Here is a 26,045-nt window from a genome sequence, read left to right on the forward strand (position 1 = left end):
TATCTTAAAACGTGCAGAAATTTTTTTCACAAAACCAACATGACTCATTTGAAACTCTGTACTACTTACATTACTGCATGCATAAGAAACCCACTTTAAAAATGACGGTCAAATACAATAGATCATGGCTAAGACACGGCATGGACCCTTTTGTCCATTTATTCAGCTTCTTAATGATTTTTAGTACATTTAACATAAATAGGCTATAGCCTAGTTATTGACAACATTATTTCTATTATACTTCATTTTTATGAACATATGTAGGCGAGCCTTTGAAAGTATTTGGCTGCGGAAAGACGCGTTGGGCGTGTGCACTGCGCACTATCTAGTGGACTTTTGTTTTCAAGCACTCAATTCACTCTTGCATGGGCTGTTGTACAGTACACACACTGTCCGTGCCATCACAAAAATTGGGCTGCACGTGGACGGGGAGTATACTTTGGGGTTAAGCCCGTAATAGCCACTGCCAATTCATGCGTGCGTGTCCGCTGCACCTGTGACTCTTGATTCGGGTGTAACAGCGATGCATTTTAAAATGCAAAAGAGAATTTTCTCGGGGGCCCCACAGTGTTCGGGGCCCTGGGCTGCAGCCCATGTTGCCCATTAGGATAACGCGGCCCTGCTAGTGACAACCATTCACTACCATTATAAAGTTTGGATGCGTCAGGATATTTATTAATATTTCTTTGATTATGTTCATCAGAAAGAAGAAAGTCATATACACCTAGGATGGCTTAAGGGTGAGTAAAGCTTGGGCTAATTTTCATTTCAAAGTGAACTAATCCTTTAACTATTGAGGAAGATTTTTTTACTTTATCTCTTTACTTTATCTCTCACAGTGTCAGCAATTCAGCATTATCCAGCAGCTCACAGTACCGCATCGTGAATTATTCTTGCTTACTGGCAGCTCTCATAAAAAGCCAGCATTCTGGCTGTGTTCAAAATCACCCCCTATACCCCCTGTTTTCTATTCCCTACATTAGTCCACTGATATAGACCACTTGAGGGACTGAATAAAAAAACAAGTGAGTGAATTCGGACACTGAGTGTTCTGTCTTCTGCTCAAGAGAGATACACTGGGTCATTGACCAGTATTAAATCATGAAAAGCGTGAAAAGTATCATGAGAGACTGCTTTAAATTACCTTGTCTCAAACATAACATAAACAATTTAAAGAGCTCTGACATGCACCACCTGACTGCTGCAGATTCATTTAGGCGTTGATGTTGATGCCAGAGAAACACATACATCTGAGTCTGAACAGCTCAGAGAAAAACGTCATGGGTTGCCGTCTCGTAATTATGGTTACAACATGGTGTGTAATGTGTAATTCATGTGTAATTCAGGAGTGGCACTCTGTGACTATACAACTCTGCATAGCAACTGTACAACCAAAGACTTTTTATTTAGGAAGACGGTGCACTCCTATTAATTATGTATAGGAGAAAGTGCAACACCCAATATGGCCAAGAAGCCCCGCCTTCTAAGTGAATGAGCCAATCGTTGATTAGTAAAGTCATCGTGTAACTGCAGCTGCCGTAAGAAGCTCCGGTTGCTATAGAAACAGGCAGCGTTCTCAGACTCGCGCTCATGACTGTGCATGCACATTGGCTGGTTTAGCATAAAAAACAAGCTTTTTTAAACAATATTTGAACATAAGAAACAAGCTTTAAGAAATTGTTGTTGTCAGATTTAATTGGTGTTTTTCAAAATGAAATTTAATCATAAGCTTAGTGAACAGTTTTGGAGAATTTGATGTTTCCCCATTCAAAAAGATAGGAGCTGCACTTGGGCATTTCAAATATGGCCGCCGACTGAAATGACTTATCTTAAAGGGACTTTGGTAAAACTCTGCATAATGGAACTTGATGATATCTGCACCGCAGGGTGCGCAGTGTATGAAAATACATGTTGACAAGCAGGTAGGACATTGTATCATTGCATTTGGATTGAACATACTTTTTCTGGTCCTAAACTATATGAATATTTTTTCATATTTAGACCACTTCTTTTATTGATTGGTATCAGGATGTGATACCCTAGCTTTAAGTATGGTGTCCTCCTTCATTTTTAATTTGTAGAGTGGTATCTTGGTAAATTTGTTGGTGATCTAATAGTATCTCTACAATATCTCTACTCTTCAAACTTGCAAAACAGCAGTTCAAACTAATATCACATAAGTCTCTGTGATGATCGGTTGTTATATCAAGGGAGGATAGCCCTCCTTTTTTCTCAACACTGAACAGCAGAAAGTACTAAGTACTTTTAACCAAAAAAGGCAAAGTCTTTCCTGTTTTCCAAATGGCAAATTTGGCACATTCGGAGAAGAGCAGCAGTGGTTTAGACTCAGTAATATTTCATGATGTTACAATAGTGAAATTACAGACAAGAAATGTAAATTCTTAGGCATAAAATGAAATCAAAAACTAGGAATTTTTTTTTAATATTAATCGTCCTCCTCCCATTTTCCACTTTAAAATTTTGTGTAGACTGTGCCTCTCTTGCCTCTCATGATGAGCTGCCACTGATGTTTACTGACTTGAGACTTGACTCGTGACAAAAGACTTGACACTTAACTCAGACTCCAGGGTTACAAACTTCAGACTTGACTTGGACTCCAGCTTAGGACTTGACTCAGACTTCAGGTGGAAAAAAAAAAAAAAAAAAATACTGAACTTGTCCCCTCCTAAGTTGGCTGATATTTGAAGATTCATTACAGGGATCTGACCAATATTTTATTAACTCTTTCTCTTTTATGTGAATCTTGTGGACCAGACCAAATACATTCCAAACCGGAGAAACCAAAAAGGTCATCAGATTAACATACCGTGCAGTACAGACCTCAGAAGATGCCTTCTTTTCCGCTTTTAAATATGTTTGGCAGACAGCTGACCAAAATGAGTATTGTGACCTCATTTCCAATTAGCTTTTTGTTAGTGGGTTTGCAGGCAATTGTGGATGTAAAATTTTCATGCCCATGCAAAGCTGACCGGAACAAAGCTATATCAGCTTTCATCTTCATTGTTCCAGCTCTCTTTGCTTTCGTTATAATGTTCGTATTGTTAAGGCCTTGTCAATATAAATGTAGATGTAAAAAACAAAACAACACTGAAACATCTCAAGGAAAAGACACCAAAGAAACATCTCAAGGACAGGACAACAGTGAAACATCTCTAGAAAAAGTTTTTGTAGTTTGTTGTATTCCAGGTATTGTGTGGATCTGTATATGTTTCATTGATGGTGATTATTTTGCATGTGGATTAACAAACTGGACTGGACGCTATGCCTGTGATAATGAACTGCATCCAAATTGTTTGAATTGGTGCAAACCCACTGAATTAAGCCCAGAAGAATATGAGACTGAATATTACGAAAAAACACGGGAGTTGATATTTACATCAAAGGTAAGCATCACAGGATTTTTATCCAATTGTCCTTTATATGTGAAAAGTTAAGACTGCATTATCCTGTTTTTATTGCTCTACATACTTTTTTCTGAATTTCTTAAAGAAAGCTACAAACAAATGGAGTATGTTTAATGTTTAGAATGTTTTTATTGCATTTCCATGAAGGTAATCATCCATTTCTAGACAATGAGCAAAGTTTCTAAAGTATCTAAAAAAATCATCACACTTTTATCAGTGCAACTTTAATTTAAGTCTTAAGAACTAGTTTGACCAACTAATCAGTCTTACTTTTCGGTATCAGATTAGACCAATCTACATTTTTATGTAACTCATTTAAAAAACTTATGAACAGACTTAACTCTCTACTGCACACATGTTGATGGCACATGAAAAAAAAAATTCCACATCATTTTTTGGTTCATTTGGGAACATTTTATTGATAAAATTTTTTTTTCACTGAATTTGATACATGCATAGGTCTGTATCATGTAGTGTGTCATGCCATATAATGTACTTCATGTAATAAGATTTCACTCCGTACAAAACAAAGCAGTTCTTCTCTGCTGTGAAATAGAGGTGTATGTTACAGTTTTTTTCACATCACTCCTGCGCACACAGGAAGCCTGCATCTTCCCTTCATATAACACATTATGGCCAATCTGAGGTATTGTCCAAAACATCCTCAAAAAGTACCCCTTATCGCACAACATTGTTCTGAGGCAACGAAAAGAAAAACTGAATTTCTGAACATTCAAAATAAAAAAACTTCATAAAACCTGACAAAAGGCTTCTCTACACCTTCACACGCACACACATATTTTTTATGTACATTTCATGTCATTTTAAATAAGATTACTAAAGCAAATTATCTTACCTTCTTCTCACACCATGTGTTCCTGTGACCATGTGTCAGAACAGGACGTCCCGCCTTTAAATGGTGCTTGATGGTGACTCCCACACCTTACTGGACTGTTCTTTGGTACTTTCTTGAACTTTCTAATTGGTTGTAATCATTTAAAGAAAAATTTACTAAACATAGGGCTTAAGAAAACTTTCCATTGCCCGAGGGCAACACTGTGCTGTAGAGGGTTAAAGAAAAAAAAGATGACTAACTTGTACGACTAGCAGTTTATGCTATTTTTATCTTTCTTTCTTTTTTCAAGATTATAGGTTATATTCTGGCTATTATCTTCTGCATCATAGCAATCATTTGGGTGAGTTGGGAAGCCTTAGCAAAGCCAAAGAAGAAAGATGTGGCAAGTTCGATGAGCAACGCTAAAAGCGCAGATGAGGCAGCAAGATTTTTAAAGTGGCAACCTAGCAGAGACAAAGACAGTCACGAAAGACAGGGCAAGTCCAACAAACATTCAGATGATCAACATTGAATGCGCAACTGAGGATACAATTCTCGTAAAGACATAGGATACAAAACCGCTCTGATGTCAGTGCCATCAAATGACATCAGCTTTTGTTTGTCTTGTGACCAAAGTTTGGATGTATCTTTTTGAATGAGACCTGACTTCATGAGGGGATCAGCGGAAAGATTTTCAGTGAATAACAGATAAAATTTCACTCTCTTCCTCATACAAAATATGCCATCAGAGCACTTGAAATGCAGCAAGTTATTTGGACTATTTTTGTACTGATTGTTTTATTTTTAATTTTTATAAACGACCCATAAAAAGAGAAAGATCCTTTGCAAGCTGCAGAAAGATGTAAATAATAGAGTTCAGGTTTGTATGTTCCATTCATGTTCTCTTCCAAAGATTCTTTTCCTGTTTATGATTTTTGTTTTATTTGAGAGATTTTTTTATTGTGTTAATTTCTATTTGTTTCAGTTAAATTGTTGTCTGTTGTTTTTAAAGCTGCTGTCCGTAACTTTTTTTGGTTAAAAATGATCCAAAATCAATTATTGAGCAAGTACAGTACATAACCAGCCAGTGTTCAAAACTATTTCCTTACCTTAACCTGATTCACAACGGTAAGCTTGTAATAATGTTTTATAATCTGATACTGGTAGGAATTTGCGGGAAATACGAGTTTGCTGACATTTGTCTTTGCATCAATACGTCATGTCTGTAAACAGAAAGAAGGAGTCCTGGCTAGTTGGCTATGTCGCATGTGTGGATGCTGCTGGTGGTGCATCAGTTGTAGCCTCTTCTTGCAGCAGCTGCAATGTATTTAAACTTGAGATGGTGGCTTGTAATCCAGAAAGTTCAAAACGACAATCATCATCAACAACTGTGGTAAAAAAAGTAAAAGACTTTAATCTTCCTTGCTGGACAGGTAAGATATTTAAATGGTTCACTGGGTAATAAGGTTACAGTAGCACATGTTTTCGCTTAATCCATACAGTTATGGATAACGATAATACACACTAAATACACGTAGTCACGCAGTGTTAATGTTTTTAGCATTAACAATTCGAGAACAAAGTAAAACAATAATAATTTAGCTGCAGCTGCACCTCAAAACATTAGATTCATCCGCGCTGAGGAGCCGTGCCGAAGCACTACCCACGTAAAGATAATTCCACAAATCACTGCAATTGCAGGTTTCAAACAGAGATGGCGACAAAGAGGCAAAACTTACGGACTGCAGCTTTAAAGGAACACCCCACTTTTTTTGAAAATAGGCTCATTTTCCAACTCCCCTATAGTTAAACAGTTGAGTTTTACCGTTTTCGAATCCATTCAGCCGATCTCCGGGTCTGGCGGTACCACTTTTAGCATAGCTTAGCATAGTTCATTGAATCTGATTAGACCGTTAGCATCTCGCACAAAAATGACCAAAGAGTTTCGATATTTTTCCTATTTAAAACTTGACTCTTCTGTAGTTACATCGTGTACTAAGACCGACGGAAAATGAAAAGTTGTGATTTTCTAGGCTGATATGGCTAGGAACTGTACTGTCATTCCTGCGTAATATCATTGCGGCTGCTGCACCCATGGTACGACAGCAAAGATCCTTGATTATTACGCCTGAATGAGAGTATAGTTCCTAGCCATATCGGCCTAGAAAATCACAACTTTTCATTTTCCGTCGGTCTTAGTACATGATTTAACTACAGAAGAGTCAAGTTTTAAATAGGAAAAATATTGAAACTCTTTGGTCATTTTTGAACGAGATGCTAACGGTCTAATCAGATTCAACTGTTTAACTCTAGGGGAGTTGGAAAATGAGCCTATTTTCAAAAAAAGTGGAGTGTTCCTTTAACTTTCATTTATGAATATGTATAAAACATCTGTCCTTATCAAATGTTAAAAGATCTTACATTGTTCATTTGTCCATTTGGATATGATACTGTAAAAAAAGACAAAAAAAAAAAAAACTTTTACAAGTTGTTTAAATTTATCTAATTTACAACTTCATTTAAATCTGACAGCTTTTCTTGTGTTTGGGTTTGAATGATTTTTTCAGATTTGTTTTGGTGGCTAATCTACATCAGCAACAGCAAGACATTTTATACAAAATCCCCCTGATCAATTATATTACGCCAATTAGGAATAATCATTCTGTATGAGTGCTGGCTCATGTGGCGAGCAATGAGGAGGTAGACCACCTGGCCAAGCCGGCCAAATCTGCATTAACTGATGTTATTTAGTTGAAATATTTAGATAAAAATTCTCATTTTTCTGTACTTTTCTGCGTTTCACTTCTGTATAACTTGAGTACTATCTTTCCCTTGAAAAAGTTAAAAAGTGTCATTGCAGTACAGTGAGTATTGGGGGCTCTTGTATGATAAATTGCTGGTGATGAAAAGTGTAAATAGATTATGTATACTCCTGCATGATTCTTATGTAACCTCTATGTTAATCTTTTTAAGAAGTGTAAAGATCTGCTTTATGGCATTGTGCTGTCATGATGTATTATAATGTTGTTTGTTTTCTTTTGTTGGACAAACAAGATCAAAATTAGTTCAGATGAATGTCATTGAATTTCTAAACATTTTATTATTACTCATTATTCATATTACATTTTTTTTTTTTTTAAATATATAATCTAATATTAAACATACTCAAACCTGTACTTTACAGTGATTTTTGTCTCTTGGCATCAACAAAACCACATAAAATCTTTGTAACATGCAGTATTGCTTTAATTTTAAACAAAGTAAAGAAAAGCACAGAAGCCCGCACACCATGTCCTTTGAGAAAACGTCCTTCAATCAGAGGCGATAAAAAAACAAATTGCTCATTGTGTACTAAAAAAGTGCACAGTCCAAAGACAAAGTGTTTTGGATACATGTTCATAAGCAAGATGTGTGCAGGCTTTTGTGCTTTTTTGTTAAACTTTTTGTGCCCATGCACCAAAAGAATCATATTTCAGTGTTTGAGCGGTCGTTGGCACCATTTGTTTCTCTTGTTTAATTTTAAACAAATACAACGTTTGTGCTTGTTGAAGGAAATACCAGCACTTGCAATACAGCGAAAGAATGCTATATACCACAGACAAAGAGCCTGAGCCTGGCATGATACACGAGCCAGAACCAACGCCTGAACCAACCACGTCTGACCAGGTGCGTGAGCCAGCTCCACACCACCCCCTCGTATTCCACCAATATTCTCTCAATGACGTAGCCTATAAAGGGAATATTGGTGGAATTTGAGGGGATAGTGTGGAGCCTTGTCCCATCAGCTAAGGTGAGTGTGCATGAACTGAACTCTGAGGATATGGTGGATAATAGCAAGTTAAAGCATGTTTCATCACCCAGCACCGAGTTATGGATGTGATGGAGGTAAATATACTGTCTTCATGTTGTTTCTTTATGTTGTTTCAATTTAGAGATTAACTGTGAAATTATCACATATTTTAATCAATTTACAGCACTAGTCAGGATATTAATTAATATGTCTCAGATTGTGTTCATCAGAAAGAAGAAAGTCATATAGCTACACCTAGGATGGCTTGAGGTTGAGTAAATCTTGGGACAATTTTCATTTGAAAGTGAACTAATCCTTTAAGGGCTGTAGAAGAGAACAACACAAACCACTGAACTTTCAAAAAATACATTCATTTTAATTTTTATGTGCACCATTCCTTTAAGATGAGTTTCAGTACAAGTTCTTAGCATTGATTCATTACATTTGGTTTCTGCACATGATATTTCAGTAACACTTTACAATAAACTCCCATTAAACGTAAGTAAATGCATAACTAATAATAAAATAACAGTGAGCAAAACATTTGTTACAAAACAGTGTTTAATAATACAGAGCTATACAGTGCTTAATCTGTTTATTGTTAGCTCATGTTAGCTCAGGTGCATTAAATTATATTATCAGATAAAATTTTTGATTTCAATATATTACATACATACAGGCCTACATAATATATAACATACAAGATTAATAAATGCTTTAGAAGTTCAACATTTTTGTTCTTGTTCAAGTTAACAAATGGAGCTTGTGCAAAATGTTACAAATATTTTTCATAGCAAATGTGAGGAAAAGTATTGCACTGTATAGCTATGTTAAACAAACTACTATACAACAAGTTTAAAAAAGTTTTACTCAAACTTTACAGATATAAATGTGATATTTTACCTAAACTGTACAACTATACAGGATTTATATCAAAACGAAACATCATTTAAGGCAGTCCATCAGAGTTGATCAGGGTTTTACTCGGTCTTCTGATCAGTCGTGGCTTCATGTTGTGTCTCGACTGTCTTCACAGCTTCACAGTCAGTGGAAATCTTCCTCTCAGCGTCTTCAGATCTCTGATTCACTGGCGCCTGTATGTAGAGCTTTCCATCATCAGCCATGGAGCAGGACAATCCCTCAGGATTCACTCCTTCAGGCAGGTCAAACACCCGTCTGAACTCCTGGATTCTGCACGAGTACGAGCCTTTCCCGGGATCCTCCTGCTTCTTCTGGGTCTTTCCGCAGACCTGCAGCTTCCTGCCCACCTGCCTGACTGACAGCTCCTCCGGGGAAAAGTCGCGAGTGTCCAGCGTCAAAGCAAAGCGGCTTCCGTCTTTCTCCACTGCGCAGGAGACTGGATAGATCTCCTCCTGCTGCATCTCCTCAAAGATCTCGTGCTGCAGTTTCTCCAGGCTGCTCCTCGCCTCCTGCAGCACTTCTGCGTGTCTGTGAAGAGCTGTGATCTCCGGCCAGAGACTGCGCACTGGCCACTCGGTTCCCATCAGTGAGCTGAAGGAAGGCTGGAATCCATGCAGGCTCAACATGTTCAGGGTTTTGTGTTCTCGAGTCTCTCTGGTGTCGTCCACTCGTGAGGCGTTTAGATTTGACTCGAGTGCTGCGAGTCGCTCGGCTTTATACCGCGTGATCTTCAGCACCAGCAAGTTCATGAACTTTCCAGGTAGTTCCGGATTCGTCCAGTGGGGGGCAGAAGAGAGGACTGATGACGCCACACCTGTCACACTCTTATTTTAGATGAGGATTGGACATCGATTAAGCTGAATTTATTTATTTACTTTTACTTTATTTACTTTTACCCAGTTTACAGATAAATACAGAATTACTTATAAGTGTTACTTATAAGTTCAGTATATTATTTTAAAAGATATCAGCTTTAAGGGGCTCCAGCTGAAAAATATTGATTTTATCTGGCAGGAATAAAAGGGATCCATACCAGAATGTGGTAGAGTGTTTAGAGGAGAGGACTTTGGTGATATCAGCCAAACTGGAAACACTTTGATGAAAGACCGCAGAGACCTTCTTTCATCAATTTAAGACCAGTGTTGTGTAATAAGAAAAAAAAAAGTGTTTTTGATTTCAATTTGACTTCGAGGGGACCTATAATACCCCTTTTACAAGATGTAATGTAAGTCTCTGTTGTCCCCAGAATGTGTCTGTGAAGTTTCAGCTCAAAATACCCCACAGATCATTTATTATAGCTGACGGCATGTCAACAACACTCTTCTACAACAACTCTTCCTCTTCTCTAAAGCAGCCCAACATGGCCTCCTTTGTTGTGTGTTCTCGGGGGCGGGGTTTATGTAAATTTTAGGGTTAGTGATGTCACCAACCTGGGAAGAAGCTTGTTGTAGTTCCTACCAGCCGTTTGTTGTAGTCCTTAAACAGATTTCTGTAAAAGAAAATATCTCCCTTTGCATTGAACTTTGAGCGTCGTAACTTTGCAGATGTTGTTTATGCTCAAACAGCAACATTACACACTAACTAAAGTTAAAAAAGTGAAACCATAATCAACCCCTTTAAAGTTAAATGAAAGTATTTAGTCTGTTGCACTGTTTCAAAGCGAAGCACTCACTGTTCGAGTGAGCAGCTGCTTTATTTTCACAGTCACATAATTTCTAACATTTCTGTGGACAGATGATTACACATAGATTTGTAATGAGATGCATTTGTAAACCTGTTTTCACAGAAACTGAAGATTTCCATCAGAATAAAAGCTTGAGGGTTAAACTCCTGCAAGTGATTTACATTTATTTTACAGTGCAATTTTTTTACAATAGTAATATATTACTGTCTTGAGGATACTACTAATAATACTTGGATATTATTATTATTATTATTATTATTATTGATTATATTTAAATTGTTTGACTTCTTAAAAACACCAGTGTCAATGTAATGTGGACTGAGACACTATGAAAACTAAAAAGATCTGATCATTTTAATTTGGTGAATGAAAGTGGGTTGGAGCTCTTAAAGTGCCACAATTATGTTATTTTAAATGTTTCTAATTTTGTTTTGGAGTCTCCTACAATAGGTTTACATGCATCCAAGGTCAAAAATTTTTTTCATAATATACATTACAGCATCAGCTCTTTTCTCACAATGTCTGGAACGGTTTGACAAAAGATTTCCTTTACGTCTGTCTGTCGATTTACAAATATATTTAGCCAATTAAAGGTATTAAAAAGAGCTTGTGACAAAATCTTTTAGGATCCGCTCAAACTGTCAGTCAAACCTCTTAACTCCGCCCCCTCAGTGCAGCGAACTGAAGTTCCCCAGCAGAGCAGCTGAACATCTTGCAACGGTAAATAAATATCTTGTTGTTTGAATAAGTACAATGTTGTCTTTACGGAAGAAACACTAGTATGTTTATAAAGGCTCATATTTTGTGCATTTGAGGCCGGAGACCGGACCGGAGGCGGAGAGAGAGGGAGGGGGCTAGCATTTGCCATTTAAGTTAGTCATAGCCAATACCCTACAAATAGCCATAAATAGCCTGTGCATATTAGTATTACATCTTTTATAGACACATTTTTATTTTGCACACATTCGATGGTCAAAAACCCGGCGTAACTGCATTTGAGTTTGACACAAAGCCAGTGATCCTCGTCAGCTAGGTAAAATATATTTCTAAGAAATTTCTTATTTGATTTATGATGGCTATCTGCTGATACACTTAATTTATTAACATTTAATCACATTATATATGGTCACACAATATGGTTAATGTTTACGATGTTAATATGCATGTATTTGCTCTCTAGATAATTTTTTTTAATCTAGTATTGTATACTCCCGCTCGTCTTCACATGTATAAACATAGTAAAACATGGTTTTAGGTTTTACTACAGTAATGCTGTAGTAACTAAAAAACATTACAGAATCATCAGGTCACTGTGCTTCTAAGCTGTTGAGAATATTATTTTTTGATATTACGCAGCGCCTGTGACCCCCTGCTTGCACAGGGTGAGTGCCTTGCAACCATTGAGACATTTGTGAGAGGCGCTGCGTAATATCATTGCGCCTGCTGCACCCATGGTACGACAGCAAAGATCCTTGATTATTACGCCTGAATGAGAGTATAGTTCCTAGCCATATCGGCCTAGAAAATCGCAACTTTTCATTTTCCGTCGGTCTTAGTACATGATTTAACTACAGAAGAGTCAAGTTTTAAATAGGAAAAATATCGAAACTCTTTGGTCATTTTCGAGCGAGATGCTAACGGTCTAATCAGAATCAATGAACTATGCTAAGCTATGCTAAAAGTGGTACCGCCAGACCCGGAGATCGGCTGAATGGATTCGAAAATGGTAAAACTCAACTGTTTAACTCTAGGGGAGTTGGAAAATGAGCCTATTTTCAAAAAAAGTGGAGTGTTCCTTGAACTGCTAGGTTTGTAGTTACTGTTGTTGTCCCTGCATGATTGAAAAAGATGAGGACATAATATACAGGTGCTGGTCATATAATTAGAATATCATCAAAAAGTTCATTTTTTTATTATAAATTATTTTTAAAAATGAAACTTTCATATATTCTAGATTCCCTACATGTAAAGTAAAACATTTCAAAAGTTTTTTTTTTTTAATTTTGATGATTAGAGCGTACAGCTCATGAAAGTCCAAAATCCAGTATTTCAAAATATTAGAATATTTCCTAAGATCAATCAAAAAATGGATTTGCAAAACAGTAAAGTTCAAGTATTTTAAAGTATGTTCTTTTGTGCACTCAATACTTGGTCGGCAGCACATATTACAGCAAATGACTTGCTCCTAGCACAAATTACTGCATCAGTGAAGTGTGGCATGGAAGTGATCAGCCTGTGGCACTACTGAGGCACTATTGAGCCTTCGGATCATCTGTATATTGTTGGATCGACTGTTTCTCATCTTTCTCTTGAAAATATCCCATAGATTCAGGTCAGGCATATTGGCTGGCCAATAAAGCACAGTAATATCATGGTCAGCAAACCACTTGGAAGTGGTTTTTGCACTGTGGGCAGGTGCTAAAGTCCTGCTGGAAAAGGAAATCAGCATCTCCATAAAGCTTGTCAGCAGATGGAAGCATAAAGTGCTCCAAAATCTCCTGGAAGATGGCTGCATTGACTTTGCACTTGATAAAACACAATGGACCAACACCAGCAGACGTCACGGCCCCCCCAAATCATTACTGACTTCAGAAACTTCACACTAGACTTCAAGCAGCTTGGATTCTGTGCCTTTCCAGTCTTCCTTCAGACTCTGGGACCATGATTTCAACATGAAATGCAAAATTTACTTTTATCTGAAAAGAGGACTTTCGACCACTGTTCACTGTCCAGTTCTTTTTCTCCTTAGCCCAGGTAAGATGCTTCTGACGTTGTCTCTGGTTCAGAAGTGGCTTGGTAGTCCTTTTCCTGAAGATGTCTGAGTGTGGTGACTCTTGATGCGCTGACTCCGGCTTCGTTCTACTCATTGTGAAGCTCTCCCAAGTGTTTGAATCGGCTTTACTTGACAGTATTCTCAAGCTTGCGGTCATCCCTGTTGCTTGTGCACCTTTGCCTACCCAATTTCTTCCTTCCAGTCAACTTTGCATCTAATATGCTTTGATACATCACTCTGTAAACAGCCACCCCATTCAGTAATGACCTTCTGTGACTTACTCTCTTTGTGGAGGGTGTCAATGATTGTCTCCTGGACCATTGCCAAGTCAGCAGTCTTCCCCATTAGTGTGGTTTCAAAGAACAAAAGATACCCGGAATTTATACTGTAGGGATGGTCATTTAATGAAACTCAAATGTAAATATTCTAATATTTTGAGATACTGGATTTTGGACTTTCATTAGCTGTACGCTCTAATCAACAAATTAAAAAAAAAAACTTTTGAAATGTTTTACTTTACATGTAGGGAATCTAGAATATATGAAAGTTTCATTTTTTAAAATAATTTACAATAAAAAAATGAACTTTTTCACGATATTCTAATTATATGACCAGCACCTGTATTCCTGGCGTCTCTCTCTCTGCAACGTGGTATCATGAAAATTCGTAAATATGTATACGTGTGTGTTGCTCTCTCCTCGCATTCTGTTTTGAATGAGAGTAAAAAAGTTGTTAGACTTAAAGTAGAAAGATAGGACTGGCAGCAGGCCAAGTGTTCAGCAAAGCAGCTGTTTATGGACCTAGTCCGCTTTAACATTGTTTTATCAGTTTTTTTTAAACGCTTTAACTTAATCTGTTGATATATTTGTCTGAAATATTTTGAAACCATTTGTTCAAGTAAAAAGATTAAATATTTCTTTTGCATTGCAATAACATCAATGATCCTGATATTTTCATAAATAAACTCTTCTTTCATTTGTGTTGCTTCTTTAGAAGACCATCAGATCTACTGGGAGGAGGAGTTCATGGAGTAGGTAAGCTCTTTAGTAGGTGGAATTGAGGTAAATGTTTCAGAGGTTTGTTGTTATCTGTCATTTAGAGGAATTAAGGTAACCAAAAGTCAGTTATTGAGAGTTGGGAAAAAAGGAAAAAAAAAACAAATTATCATCCCTTCCTATTTTTTAATGACAGATGGGATGGCCTTGTAAATTATGCAGCGCTGTTGTACCAGCAAAGACTGATATTCTAAAACATTATAGACTGCATCATGGGACCTTTGGACACAGCCATGCCTTGCCTTGTATACATATAGACTGCCCATGCTCTTTTAAAAACTGGAGTAGCTTCTGCTGTCACTTATCACGACAACATCCAGCAGTTGACTCACTTAACTCACCTCAAAAAAAAACTCTTTTCTTTACCTGCCTATTATGTCAAAAATCTGGATTCCCTAGCGAAAAGGAGTTTTTTGAACACATTGGTCATCATCTGAAGAATAATGAGACTGTAAAGTGTGTTTTTGCAGGGTGCGATCACCAAACAAATGTGTATGGGACTTTCGTGACACACAAACACAGGAAGCATACGCTACATACTTCACAAAAATTTCAAACCAGGCATTATTTGTGAAAGGCAGTTAACTGAACAGGAGTCACTTGTTTTTGAAGCCTCTGAAGAGGATGATGATCACAATTATGCCAATTATCAAGTCTCTCTCTCAGATGCTCACTATGAAGAGGATGATGGAAGCAATGTGGTTGTAGAGTACATAGCATCCCTCCTTTTGAAATTAGAAAGTGTTCATAATGTTTTAATTCAGTGCATTAATGAACTGGTAGATGATCTTCACTTCATAGCAAGTTCTGCATCCATAATTGCAATAAGAGAGATTGTTGTTTCACACTTAAAGAAAAAGAATTGTACAATTGCTGACACGTTGGTAACATCTCTAGTCGAAGAATTGTGCAAATCAAATCCACTAAGCACAGCACTTAGTGCTGGTGGTCCTCTTTCATCATCATTTAGAAGGCGACAGTATTATAAAGAAAAATTTGAAGTTGTTGAGCCTGTTGAATACATCCTTGAACCAAATGAAAAGAGAAGTTTCCAGTATATCCCAACTGTCCAGTCCTTAGTTCAGATTTTGGGTAAAGGAAATCTTAGAAACAACATGTTAAAGGCTCTGTGTTTTCTGTAGTCACTGATAACCTGAGCCAAAATTAAGGCCAAAAAGTTCTATCTTGGTCTCATCAGACCAGAGAATCTTGTTTCTCACCATCTTAGCAAACTCCATGCGGGCTTTCATGTGTCTTGCACTGAGGAGAGGCTTCCGTCGGGCCACTCTGCCATAAAGCCCCGACTGGTGGAGGGCTGCAGTGATGGTTGACTTTCTACAACTTTCTCCCATCTCCCGACTGCATCCCTGGAGCTCAGCCACAGTGATCTTTGGGTTCTTCTTTACCTCTCTCACCAAGGCTCTTCTCCCCTGATAGCTCAGTTTGGCCGGATGACCAGCTCTAGGAAGGGTTCTGGTCAACCCAAACGTCTTCCATTTAAGGATTATGGAGGCCACTGTGCTCTTAGGAACCTTAAGTGCAGCAGAAATTTTTTTGTAACCTTGTCTCTGAGCTCTTCAGGCAGTTCCTTTGACCTCACGATTCTCATTTGCTCTGACATGCACTGTGAGCTGTAAGGTCTTATATAGACAGGTGTGTGGCTTTCCTAATCAAGTCCAATCAGTATAATCAAACACAGCTGGACTCAAATGAAAGTGTAGAACCATCTCAAGGATGATCAGAAGAAATGGACAGCACCTGAGTTAAATATATGAGTGTCACAGCAAAGGGTCTGAATACTTAGGACCATGTGATATTTCAGTTTTTCTTTTTTAATAAATCTGCAAAAATGTCAACAATTCTGTGTTTCCCTTTCATGGGAACTGTCGACGCTACGTCATATGACGTTATGGGAACCTTCTGCGTGATTGCGTCGTGAAGCACTCTTGTATCTAACCAATGATGAGACGAGACGTCAGAGGCGGGTGACGTCACGGACCAGGAAACTATAAAGCATACCCAGAACAAAGAACGCTAGCTTCTGTTGTCTTCAGCAAGCGCTCTGTGTTATCGTGTGTCTTATTTGGTGTTGTTTGTCTTATTACATAAACAAGTCACAATCTCTTCGTCTGAGGACAAGAGTATCTCACACCAATCCATATATTTATATATAAAAAAGACACGTATTATGGCGAAAAAAACTCACTCTCAGAACACTGTGTTCCTGTGTTCCCCGCGGATCGGGTCCCGCTTCTGCTGAGGCAGAGCGGAGGCTCCATTCGTGGGGTTCACAATTGGATCTGACAGAGGGGTTAGAGACGGGCGCCGCCCTTTCTCTGCCCTTACCTGCCAGGTTCAGTGCCGTCTCCCAGGTGGAAGCACGCTCTACGGTTTCTTCCCCCGGATTGAGGCACCGGTATTTCACATGTCCAGCTCTGAGGAGGTGGATATTGTGATATCGATCTGAGGACTAGCCACCTCACACACATATCGTGTTTCAAAAATCACACGTTTATAGCAATAGTGAACAGCAGCTTGAATCGCGTTTCCCCCTGTGCTACATTATAAAGCGAGTGGGGATACACGCGGTTATGTGTTGTTTGCTGGGAGTGGAGCATGCACGTCAGCTCACAACTGACAGTGAGCAGTGTTCATTCATAAAAATGTCCCGAAGAGCATGCACTAGCGGGAGTTTTTTAGCTCCACTCCTGTTGGCTTTATTCTCGAGGGAATAAAAGTCTAACGCAAGGCTCGGATCTCGCGCTTGCCGAGGCAGCACGAGGATTGAGTTTTCGTTAAAGAATATATAGCTCGGGTCTCGCGTTTGCCGAGGCTGCGCATAGATCACGTGTCCGTAATTTTATATATATATATGTATTTATATTTGGAGGGAACTGAGTAGACAGGAGTTTCCCTTTCTCTCTTTCCCTAAAATACCTTGCGAATTATTACGAGCTATAATTCTTTTTTGTATTCTAAATATATTCAGCCTGTTCAAAAAATAAAAAATCTGGCTGCATTTAATTAGAGGATTAAATGAAATATTGAATACATTGAAATACATTAAATTCTGAGGAATTTAAAAGAAAGTGTCGCCACCCGTGCTCCCCCGCAGAAAGCTTGGGGACAGGGACAGGCGACACAGCTGAAGTCTTTGTGGGGTAACACAGATCTGTGGACTGTAATTATCACCAAGAAGGCTTCGAAGAGGTCCTGATGCCAGTGGCGAGGGACATTGGAGGGCAGCCCCCTCCAGAGAGGGTCGGGTATTAAAATACTTGGTACCCATCCCTCTTTGGCGCCCTCAGGGAGCCGTTCTGCTAACCCTGCCACCCAGTGTGCTTCAGGGCGCAGCGGTCTCCACTGACCCTCCGAGGAGGGCCAGTCATCACTTGATTCGGCTGTTCCTTGCCGGTTCGCCGTTTCAGGGCGCCGAGTTAAGTGCTCAAAAAACACCAGAGGCCAGTCTCGAGAGACTGGTTCCCTTAGTAAATTTTCTGGCAGAATGGAAACTTCTCCCAAATATTTCAAAATGGGTGCTGCTCACAATAGAAAAGGGTTACAAATTCGGGTCTCGCCCGCCCCAGTTTATTGGGGTCCTTCCCACAGTGGTGGCCCCCGAGCAGTCTCTGGTAATGGAACAGGAGGTTATGACGCTCTTGCAAAAAGGAGCTATAGAAGGGGTTCTCCTCCCAGCAAGCTGTCAGGGTTTTACAACCAGTGCTTCATTGTTCCAAAGAAGGATGGAGGGTTATCCCACAGATCAGGTCCGAGGACTGGTTTGTTGCGATAGACCTGAAAGATGCTTACTTTCATGTATCCATCCATCCTCAACACAGGAAGTTCCTCAGGTTTGCTTTCGGGGGCAAAGCTTACCTGTCCAGGGTTCTTCCCTTCGGCCTTATCACCCCGCACATTTACGAAGTGCGTGGATGCAGCTCTGGCTCCACTGAGACTCCAGGGCATCCACGTACTGAACTATATCGACGACTGGTTGATTATAGCTCAAACAGAACATCTGGCAGTTCAACATCGAGATGTTGTTCTGTCACACATGAAGAGGCTTGTGCTGAGGCTCAATGCCAAGAAAAGTGTGCTGGTTCCGGCTCAAATTACCAACTACTTAGAAAGAAAGGTAGTTTGGGACTCCACCACGATGCAGGCACATCTGTCTCCTGCTCGTGTGAGTTCCATTCTTAATGCTGTGAATGGGGTGAAACTAGGCCAGTCACTCACTGTTAAACAGTTTCAAAGACTGTTGGGTCTCATGGCAGCTGCGTCCAACGGGATACCTTTTGGCCTGCTGCACATGAGACCCTTGCAGTGGTGGCTCAGGACCAAGGGGTTTTCTCCGAGGGGAAATCTTTTTTTGCATGATCAAAGTCACGCGGCGATGCCTTCGTGCTCTGGTCGTGTGGAAAAAGCCTTGGTTCCTGTCCCAAGTACCTGTGTTGGTGGTTCCTTGTCGTCGCGTAATGCTTACGACGGATGCTTCCCTCACGGGCTGGGGGGCGATCATGAGTGGTCGCTCAGCTCAGGGTCTCTGGGAGGACCATCAGAGTTCCTGGCACATAAATCGGCTGGAAATGATGGCGGTATTTCTTGCAGTAAAATACTTCCTCCCAGACCTGAGGGCCCATCACATGTTGGTCCGCACGGACAACATGTCGGTGGTCTCATAGCAACCATCAGGGGGGTCTGCGGTCTCGCCAACTATGCAATTGGCCCGTTGGATCCTCCTGTGGGCCCATTGGAAGCTCCTCTCACTGAGAGCAGCTTACATCCCAGGGCATCAAACGTGGGAGCAGACGCCCTGTCGAGGCAGGGGCCGAGGCCCGGGGAATGGAGACTCCACCCTGAGGTGGTGGAGCTCACTTTGGAAAACTTTGGTCGAGCGGAAGTCGACCTATTTGCTTCAGGGGAATCAACCCAGTGTCCACTGTGGTTCTCCCTATCTCATCCAGCACCACTGGGTCTGGATGCCATGGTATAGACGTGGCCGAGGCTGCGTCTGTATGCATTTCCCCGTTCGCTCTGCTCCCGGGAGTTCTGGAGAAAGTATGCCAGGAAGGGGTCAGTCTAATATTGATAGTCCCGTACTGGCCAACCAAAATATGGTTCTCAGACCTAGTGTCACTTCTAGATGGCTCCCTGATGGAGCTTCCTCTCAGGCAGGACCTCCTGTCTCAAGCGGGCGGCATGATAATTCATCCACGCCCAGAACTACGGAGACTGTGGGCCTGGCCTCTGAGGGGGCCAGGCTCATAGATGCTGGTCTCCCAACTGAGGTTGTGGAGACCATACTCCACTCCAGAGCTCCCTCCAGGAGGAAGTTGTATGCGTATAAATGAAAACTGTTCTCTACTTGGTGTAGACAAAGCAATGTGGACCCTGTCCACTCTTCTATTAGCCTTGTGCTTCAATTTCTCCAAGACAAGTTCTCGGATGGTTTTTATCCCCTTCAACCTTGAAGGTTTATGTTGCGACCATTTCGGCCATGCTCCTCTGGGGGATTCCTCGGTAGGTCGAGACCCCCCTTTTTTATACGCCTCCTCCGTGGTACTCTGAGGCTGAGGCCTTCAGTACGTACAAGGACTCCGGCCTAGGACTTGGCCGTGGTATTAGAAGGGTTGGCTGAGGCTCCCTTCAAACCACTAGAGGAAGCTTCAAAGAAACTCATCACCCTTGTATTCCTATAAATGGAATTTATTTTCTACTTGGTGTAGACGAAATAATATGGACCCTGTCCACTCTTCTATAAGCTTCGTGCTAAGATTCCTCCAAGAAAAATTCTCGGAGGGCCTATCTCCTTCAACCTTAAAGGTCTATGTTGCGGCTATCTCGGCCTATCATGCTCCTCTTGAGGGGGATTCCTCGGTAGGACAAGACCCCCTCGTCACACGCTTCCTCCGTGGTACACTGAGGTTGAGGCCTCCAGTGCGCACAAGGGTTCCGGCCTGGGACTTGGCCATGGTATCGCAAGGGTTAGCCGAGGCTCCCTTCAAACCATTAGAGGAGGTTCCAGAAAAGTTCCTCACTCTAAAAACTATCTTTTTACTTGCTATCACTTCCCTGAAAAGGATAGGAGACTTACAAGCACTTTCAGTTGCTCCATCTTACCTGGAATTTGCCCCAGGAATGGTGAAGGCATTCCTTCATGCTAGACCTGGCTATGTGCCGAAGGTCCCCACCAATATCCCAGGTCCTATTGTGCTCCAGGCCTTCTATCCTCCTCCCTTCGAGACTTCGGATCAGGAGAAACTCAATCTGCTCTGCCCAGTGAGGGCTTTAGATGCATATGTCCACAGAGCTGCCCTGTGGCGTAAAAAAGATCAATTGTTTGTGTGTTACGGGTCTCCTAAGAAAGGAGGCCCAGCATCTAAGCAGAGAATGAGCAAGTGGGTGGTCGAGGCTATCTCACTTGCTTATGAGGCGGCCGGATAGCCATCTCCATTAGCTGTCCGTGTCCACTCTACTAGGGGTATGGCGGCCTCAAAGGCCTTAATGTCAGGAATATCCATTAATGACACATGTGATTCAGCTGGATGGTCATCCCAGCACACATTTATTAGGTTTTATAACCTGGATATAGGCTCCACTCCGGGGTCGTCAGTTCTGTCTACAAGATAACAGACAGGTACTTGGTTCTACGGCGTAGTTGGGACAGTGTTCCCATAATGTCATATGACGTAGCGTCGACAGTTCCCATGAAAGGGAACGTCTCGGGTTACTTGTGTAACCCTGGTTCCCTGAATAGGGGACGAGACGCTACGTCGCGTTGCCGTATCCCTGGCATACCTGTGAGCGTCTTGCTTCAGCCATAATCCAGAAGCTAGCGTTCTTTGTTCTGGGTATGCTTTTTAGCTTCCTGGTCCGTGACGTCACCCGCCTCTGACGTCTCGTCTCATCATTGGTTAGATACAAGAGTGCTTCACGACGCAATCACGCAGAAGGTTCCCATAACGTCATATGACGTAGCGTCTCGTTCCCTATTCAGGGAACCAGGGTTACACAAGTAACCCGAGACGTTTTCTGTCAATATGTGGTGCTGCGTGTACATTAATGAGAAAAAAAAAAGAACTTAAATGATTTTAGCAAATGGCTGCAATATAACAAAGAGTGAAAAATTTAAGGGGGTCTGAATACTTTCCGTACCCACTGTATATATAAGCTCTGTTGAATAGGTAGTACAGACCCACACTGATAATGGTATTGTACGTTTGTAGTTATATTGCCTGCAAGATTCAGTTTTTCATTATTCACTTACCAACTATAGGATCCAAGTACCTCTGTGGTGAAGAAGAGAGACGTGACTCTGAGATGCCTCATTGAATACATGGGAGAGAGTGGGCAAGAGCTCATCTCTGACTACTATGTAAGTATTGTTTAAAAAGCATAGTTTGACTTTTTTGGGGGAAAAACACTTATTCCTCAGATATCAATCTTATGTCTGTCTGAGTTTAGTACGGAGCTGGAGTTGGGGATTGGTTAGCTTGTCTTAGAACAAATACTATAATTGGGTGGAAATGGCTAGTCTGGCTCTGTCAAAAGTTCAAAAACACACCTACAAACACCCAAATGTATGTGCAGGAACCAGTGTCCAACATTAACCTTTTGGTCTTCCAGTGGCTAGGAGACTTGATTTAAAAAAAATACTGTCATATTTTTCAACTGCAGCTTCACAGAAGTAAAATCCTTGTTTTACATTAATGCAGGAGTCATAATCATCTGATGATATAATTGTAAGAGTGGCATTTTCAGATACCTTTACTTAACCACACCTATGTGTTACCAGCTGAACCCCTCTCCCCTTTAAGGATTTAGGCCTTGGAGGTGACTTGTGTATGTGATGTAGTCTAGCAGGATTGTTGTGGCAAGTGAGTCTCTACTGAAAGTTGTACTATGAAGCCAGTTCAACAGGCCAGGCTTTTTGTGCAGGAGCTGGCTCGACCAAACTTAAAACCTTTAGTGAACTTTTAATGTGTGATTTTATTGAAGGCTTTTGAAGATCGTTCTCTGTTGCCACTTATTGTTCCGTTTATGTCTCATACAGGGAAAAACAGAGAGCAGTGTCCATGAGGACTTGAAAATGCGCAATATGCAGATATATGTCTGCCGTGAACCAGATGCAGTGGGCGTCATCATTGAGGGAATCCCAGTGCTTACTGATCTTGGAAATCTGGCCAGGGCATGTTGCCTGCTTCTGGGGATGACATATGCTCTGAACCTGCAGTATCCACCACAACTCTGCAAAACATTTGAAGTGTTCCAAAGACTTTTTGTGGGACTTGACACACTGCACCCAAAGCCTTCCTCCCGATTCATGACACTAAAAAACAAACTTCTGAGTTAGTTGGTCAAATGCCAGCCTCACACTCATAAATGGCAATCTTGTTGTGTTTTTCAGAGTTTTTCAGAAGATTGTTCTGAATGTTTAATTGTTCATTGGCTGCAGTTCAGAAGTTCTGTTATATACAGGTGCTGGTCATATAATTAGAATATCGTGAAAAAGTTCATTTTTTTATTGTAAATTATTTTAAAAAATGAAACTTTCATATATTCTAGATTCCCTACATGTAAAGTAAAACATTTCAAAAGTTTTTTTTTTTTTTAAATTTGTTGATTAGAGCGTACAGCTCATGAAAGTCCAAAATCCAGTATCTCAAAATATTAGAATAGTTACATTTGAGTTTCATTAAATGACCATCCCTACAGTATAAATTCCGGGTATCTTTTGTTCTTTGAAACCACACTAATGGGGAAGACTGCTGACTTGGCAATGGTCCAGGAGACAATCATTGACACCCTCCACAAAGAGAGTAAGTCACAGAAGGTCATTACTGAATGGGGTGGCTGTTTACAGAGTGTATATCAAAGCATATTAAATGCAAAGTTGACTGGAAGGAAGAAATTGGGTAGGCAAAGGTGCACAAGCAACAGGGATGACCGCAAGCTTGAGAATACTGTCAAGTAAAGCCAATTCAAACACTTAAGCTTCACAATGAGTAGAATGAAGCCGGAGTCAGCGCATCAAGAGTCACCACACTCAGACATCTTCAGGAAAAGGACTACCAAGCCACTTCTGAACCAGAGACAACGTCAGAAGCATCTTACCTGGGCTAAGGAGAAAAAGAACTAGACAGTGAACAGTGGTCGAAAGTCCTCTTTTCAGATAAAAGTAAATTTTGCATTTCATGTTGAAATCATGGTCCCAGAGTATGAAGGAAGACTGGAGAGGCACAGAATCCAAGCTGCTTGAAGTCTAGTGTGAAGTTTCTGAAGTCAATAATGATTTGGGGGGGCCGTGACGTCTGCTGGTGTTGGTCCATTGTGTTTTATCAAGTGCAGAGTCAATGCAGCCATCTTCCAGGAGATTTTGGAGCACTTTATGCTTCCATCTCCTGACAAGCTTTATGGAGATGCTGATTTCCTTTTCCAGCAGGACTTTAGCACCTGCCCACAGTGCAAAAACCACTTCCAAGTGGTTTGCTGACCATGATATTACTGTGCTTTATTGGCCAGCCAATATGCCTGACCTGAATCTATGGGATATTTTCAAGAGAAAGATGAGTTGATCCAAAAAACAGTTGATCCAACAATATACAGATGATCTGAAGGCTCAATAGTGCCTCAGCAGTGCCACAGGCTGATCACTTCCATGCCACACTTCAGTGATGCTGTAATTTGTGCTAGGAGCAAGTCATTTGCTGTAATATGTCCTGCCGATCAAGTATTGAGTGCACAAAAGAACATACTTTAAAGAACTTGAACTTTTCTGTTTTGCAAATCCATTTTTTGATTGATCTTAGGAAATATTCTAATATTTTGGACTTTCATGAGCTGTACGCTCTAATCATCAAAATTTAAAAAAAAAACTTTTGAAATGTTTTACTTTACATGTAGGGAATCTAGAATATATGAAAGTTTCATTTTTAAAAATAATTTATAATAAAAAAATGAACTTTTTGATGATATTCTAATTATATGACCAGCACCTGTAAACCATTTTATGGTAAAATGTTTTAATACATACTAAGATATACTGTACTGTGCACTTATGGATTGAAGCTGAAGTCAGTTCTTTCGTGTCAAATGCCGTGATCCGGCTTCTCTGTGTTTTATTTTAATGTCCTTGTAAGGATATATGTAAGATTATGCTATTGTTTTTTTTGTTTTGTTTTTTTGATGTTTTCTTTGCTTCACCACTCTTGCTCGGTGGGCAGTTTAACTGAGAACAACGTGGTAGTCAAGCACAGACTTCTTCAGTTCCTGGATAAGCCTCCAGCTGCTGGGCACTTGAGCTGAAGTCAGTTCTGTTATGTCAAATGCTGAGGTCAGAGGCCCTTTATTTTATTTCATTGTCAAATGTTTTAGTAGAATATGGCACAGATTGTACTTAAAACGTGTTCTTGTATTAGTTTATTATGTTTTAATACATATGAAACGGTACTGTACTGTGCACTAAAGTCAGTCCTTTTATGTAAAACGCTCAGGTCGAGTCACTGTATTTTAATGTCAGTGTTAAGAGTACACAGATTGCACTTTGAAGGTGTTCTATGCTGCACTTAAAGATGAGGTCAGAAGTATCTGTAATTTTTAAAGTTAAAATGTTTACATTACCATTGTGTTACATTAACATTAAAATTGATTACAGAAAATTTGTGCACCCAATTGTTTGTATATGTCAGCTGTTATAGAGTAATAAACGTTGGAAACAAATACCTCTCTTTCCTTATTTATTAAAGTTATGGCAATGCTAACTAATTATTTCAAGTGGATTGAAGAAATAATTTGTCTAAATTAATGAGAGTAAATGAATTAATTAAAATCAAAAGTTTAATATTTTATTTTAAATGTTGCTTATTTTAACTAAGTATGATTTGTTCAATATGCTGCTCTTTGTCACAATGGTTAAACTCAAATGTTTTGCTTTATCTTGTAGACTCTACTTCATTTTTTAGCATACAGTAAAATGCATAATACTGATTTTTACCAACTCAAAATACCAAGAAGTTCACTAAACTTACAAAAAGTAGTTGGAAAATGTTGCCTTAATTTTTTTGAGTTGAATCTAAGTAACAGTTTTTACAGTGCAGAAGAGAACAACACAAACCACTGAACTTCATTCTTCAAAAAATACGTTTCATTTTCATTTTTAGGTGCTCCATTCCTTTCAGATGAGTTTCAGTACAAGCTCTTAGCATTAATTACATTTGGTTTCTGCACATGATATTTCAGTAACACTTTACAATAAACTCCCATTAGTAAACGTAATTAAATGCATAACTAATATTAAAATAACAGTGAGCAAAACATTTGTTACAAAACAGTGTTTAATAATATAGAGCTATACAGTTTAATCTTATTATAAAATAAAAATAAATATACAACTGTTTATTGTTAGCTCATGTTCGCTCAGGTACATTAAATGATATTATCAGATACAATTTTTGATTTCAATATATTACATCAACTAAGATTAATAAATGCTTTAGAAGTTCAACATTTTTGTTCTTGTTAAAGTTAACAAATGGAGCTTGTGTAAAACGTTACAAATATTTT

The 26,045-nt window shown here is 39.7% G+C and overlaps 4 protein-coding genes across 15 annotated transcripts in view; 2 read left to right on the forward strand and 2 right to left on the reverse strand.

The window, feature by feature from the left end:
* Positions 1 to 6,254, forward strand: part of LOC127524571 (uncharacterized) — a 92,229-nt gene extending 85,975 nt beyond the window's left edge. For 2 of the 8 annotated variants that reach the window (XR_007933093.1, XR_007933088.1), the window contains exon 6: positions 4,571 to 6,254. The gene's annotated coding sequence lies outside the window, so the exon portion shown is untranslated. Of the gene's footprint in view, positions 1 to 2,775; positions 3,405 to 4,320; positions 4,387 to 4,570 lie in introns of all 8 variants that reach the window. The other 6 variants (XR_007933094.1, XR_007933087.1, XR_007933092.1 and 3 more) reach the window with 6 other exon arrangements.
* Positions 1 to 24,334, forward strand: part of LOC127524567 (uncharacterized) — a 121,992-nt gene extending 97,658 nt beyond the window's left edge. Inside the window, exons 1-3 of one of the 2 annotated variants that reach the window (XR_007933084.1) lie at positions 14,225 to 14,462; positions 21,760 to 21,858; positions 22,537 to 24,334. Coding sequence is in view for 1 of the 2 variants with exons in the window: in XM_051916195.1 (XP_051772155.1) it covers positions 22,537 to 22,836 (300 nt within the window). In the remaining variant the exon portion in view is untranslated. Of the gene's footprint in view, positions 1 to 14,224; positions 14,463 to 21,759; positions 21,859 to 22,536 lie in introns of those variants that run through there. The other variant, XM_051916195.1, reaches the window with a different exon arrangement.
* fbxo9 (F-box protein 9) overlaps positions 1 to 26,045 on the reverse strand; it is a 165,845-nt gene that overhangs the window by 90,944 nt on the left and 48,856 nt on the right. The gene's annotated exons all lie outside the window — the stretch shown is intronic.
* Positions 8,401 to 9,674, reverse strand: LOC127524576 (heat shock protein 30-like). The gene has a single exon (XM_051916216.1). It carries the CDS (start codon positions 9,595 to 9,597, stop codon positions 9,031 to 9,033), a length of 567 nt encoding a protein of 188 aa, XP_051772176.1. The 5' UTR covers positions 9,598 to 9,674; the 3' UTR covers positions 8,401 to 9,030.

Source organism: Ctenopharyngodon idella, chromosome 13 (assembly GCF_019924925.1).
Source record: "Ctenopharyngodon idella isolate HZGC_01 chromosome 13, HZGC01, whole genome shotgun sequence".
Classification (NCBI taxonomy): domain Eukaryota; kingdom Metazoa; phylum Chordata; class Actinopteri; order Cypriniformes; family Xenocyprididae; genus Ctenopharyngodon; species Ctenopharyngodon idella.

What these genes read in the sequence shown, in the direction of transcription:
- LOC127524576 (XM_051916216.1), bottom strand. Translation starts at nt 9,597, where the DNA reads ATGTTGAGCCTGCATGGATTCCAGCCTTCCTTCAGCTCACTGATGGGA.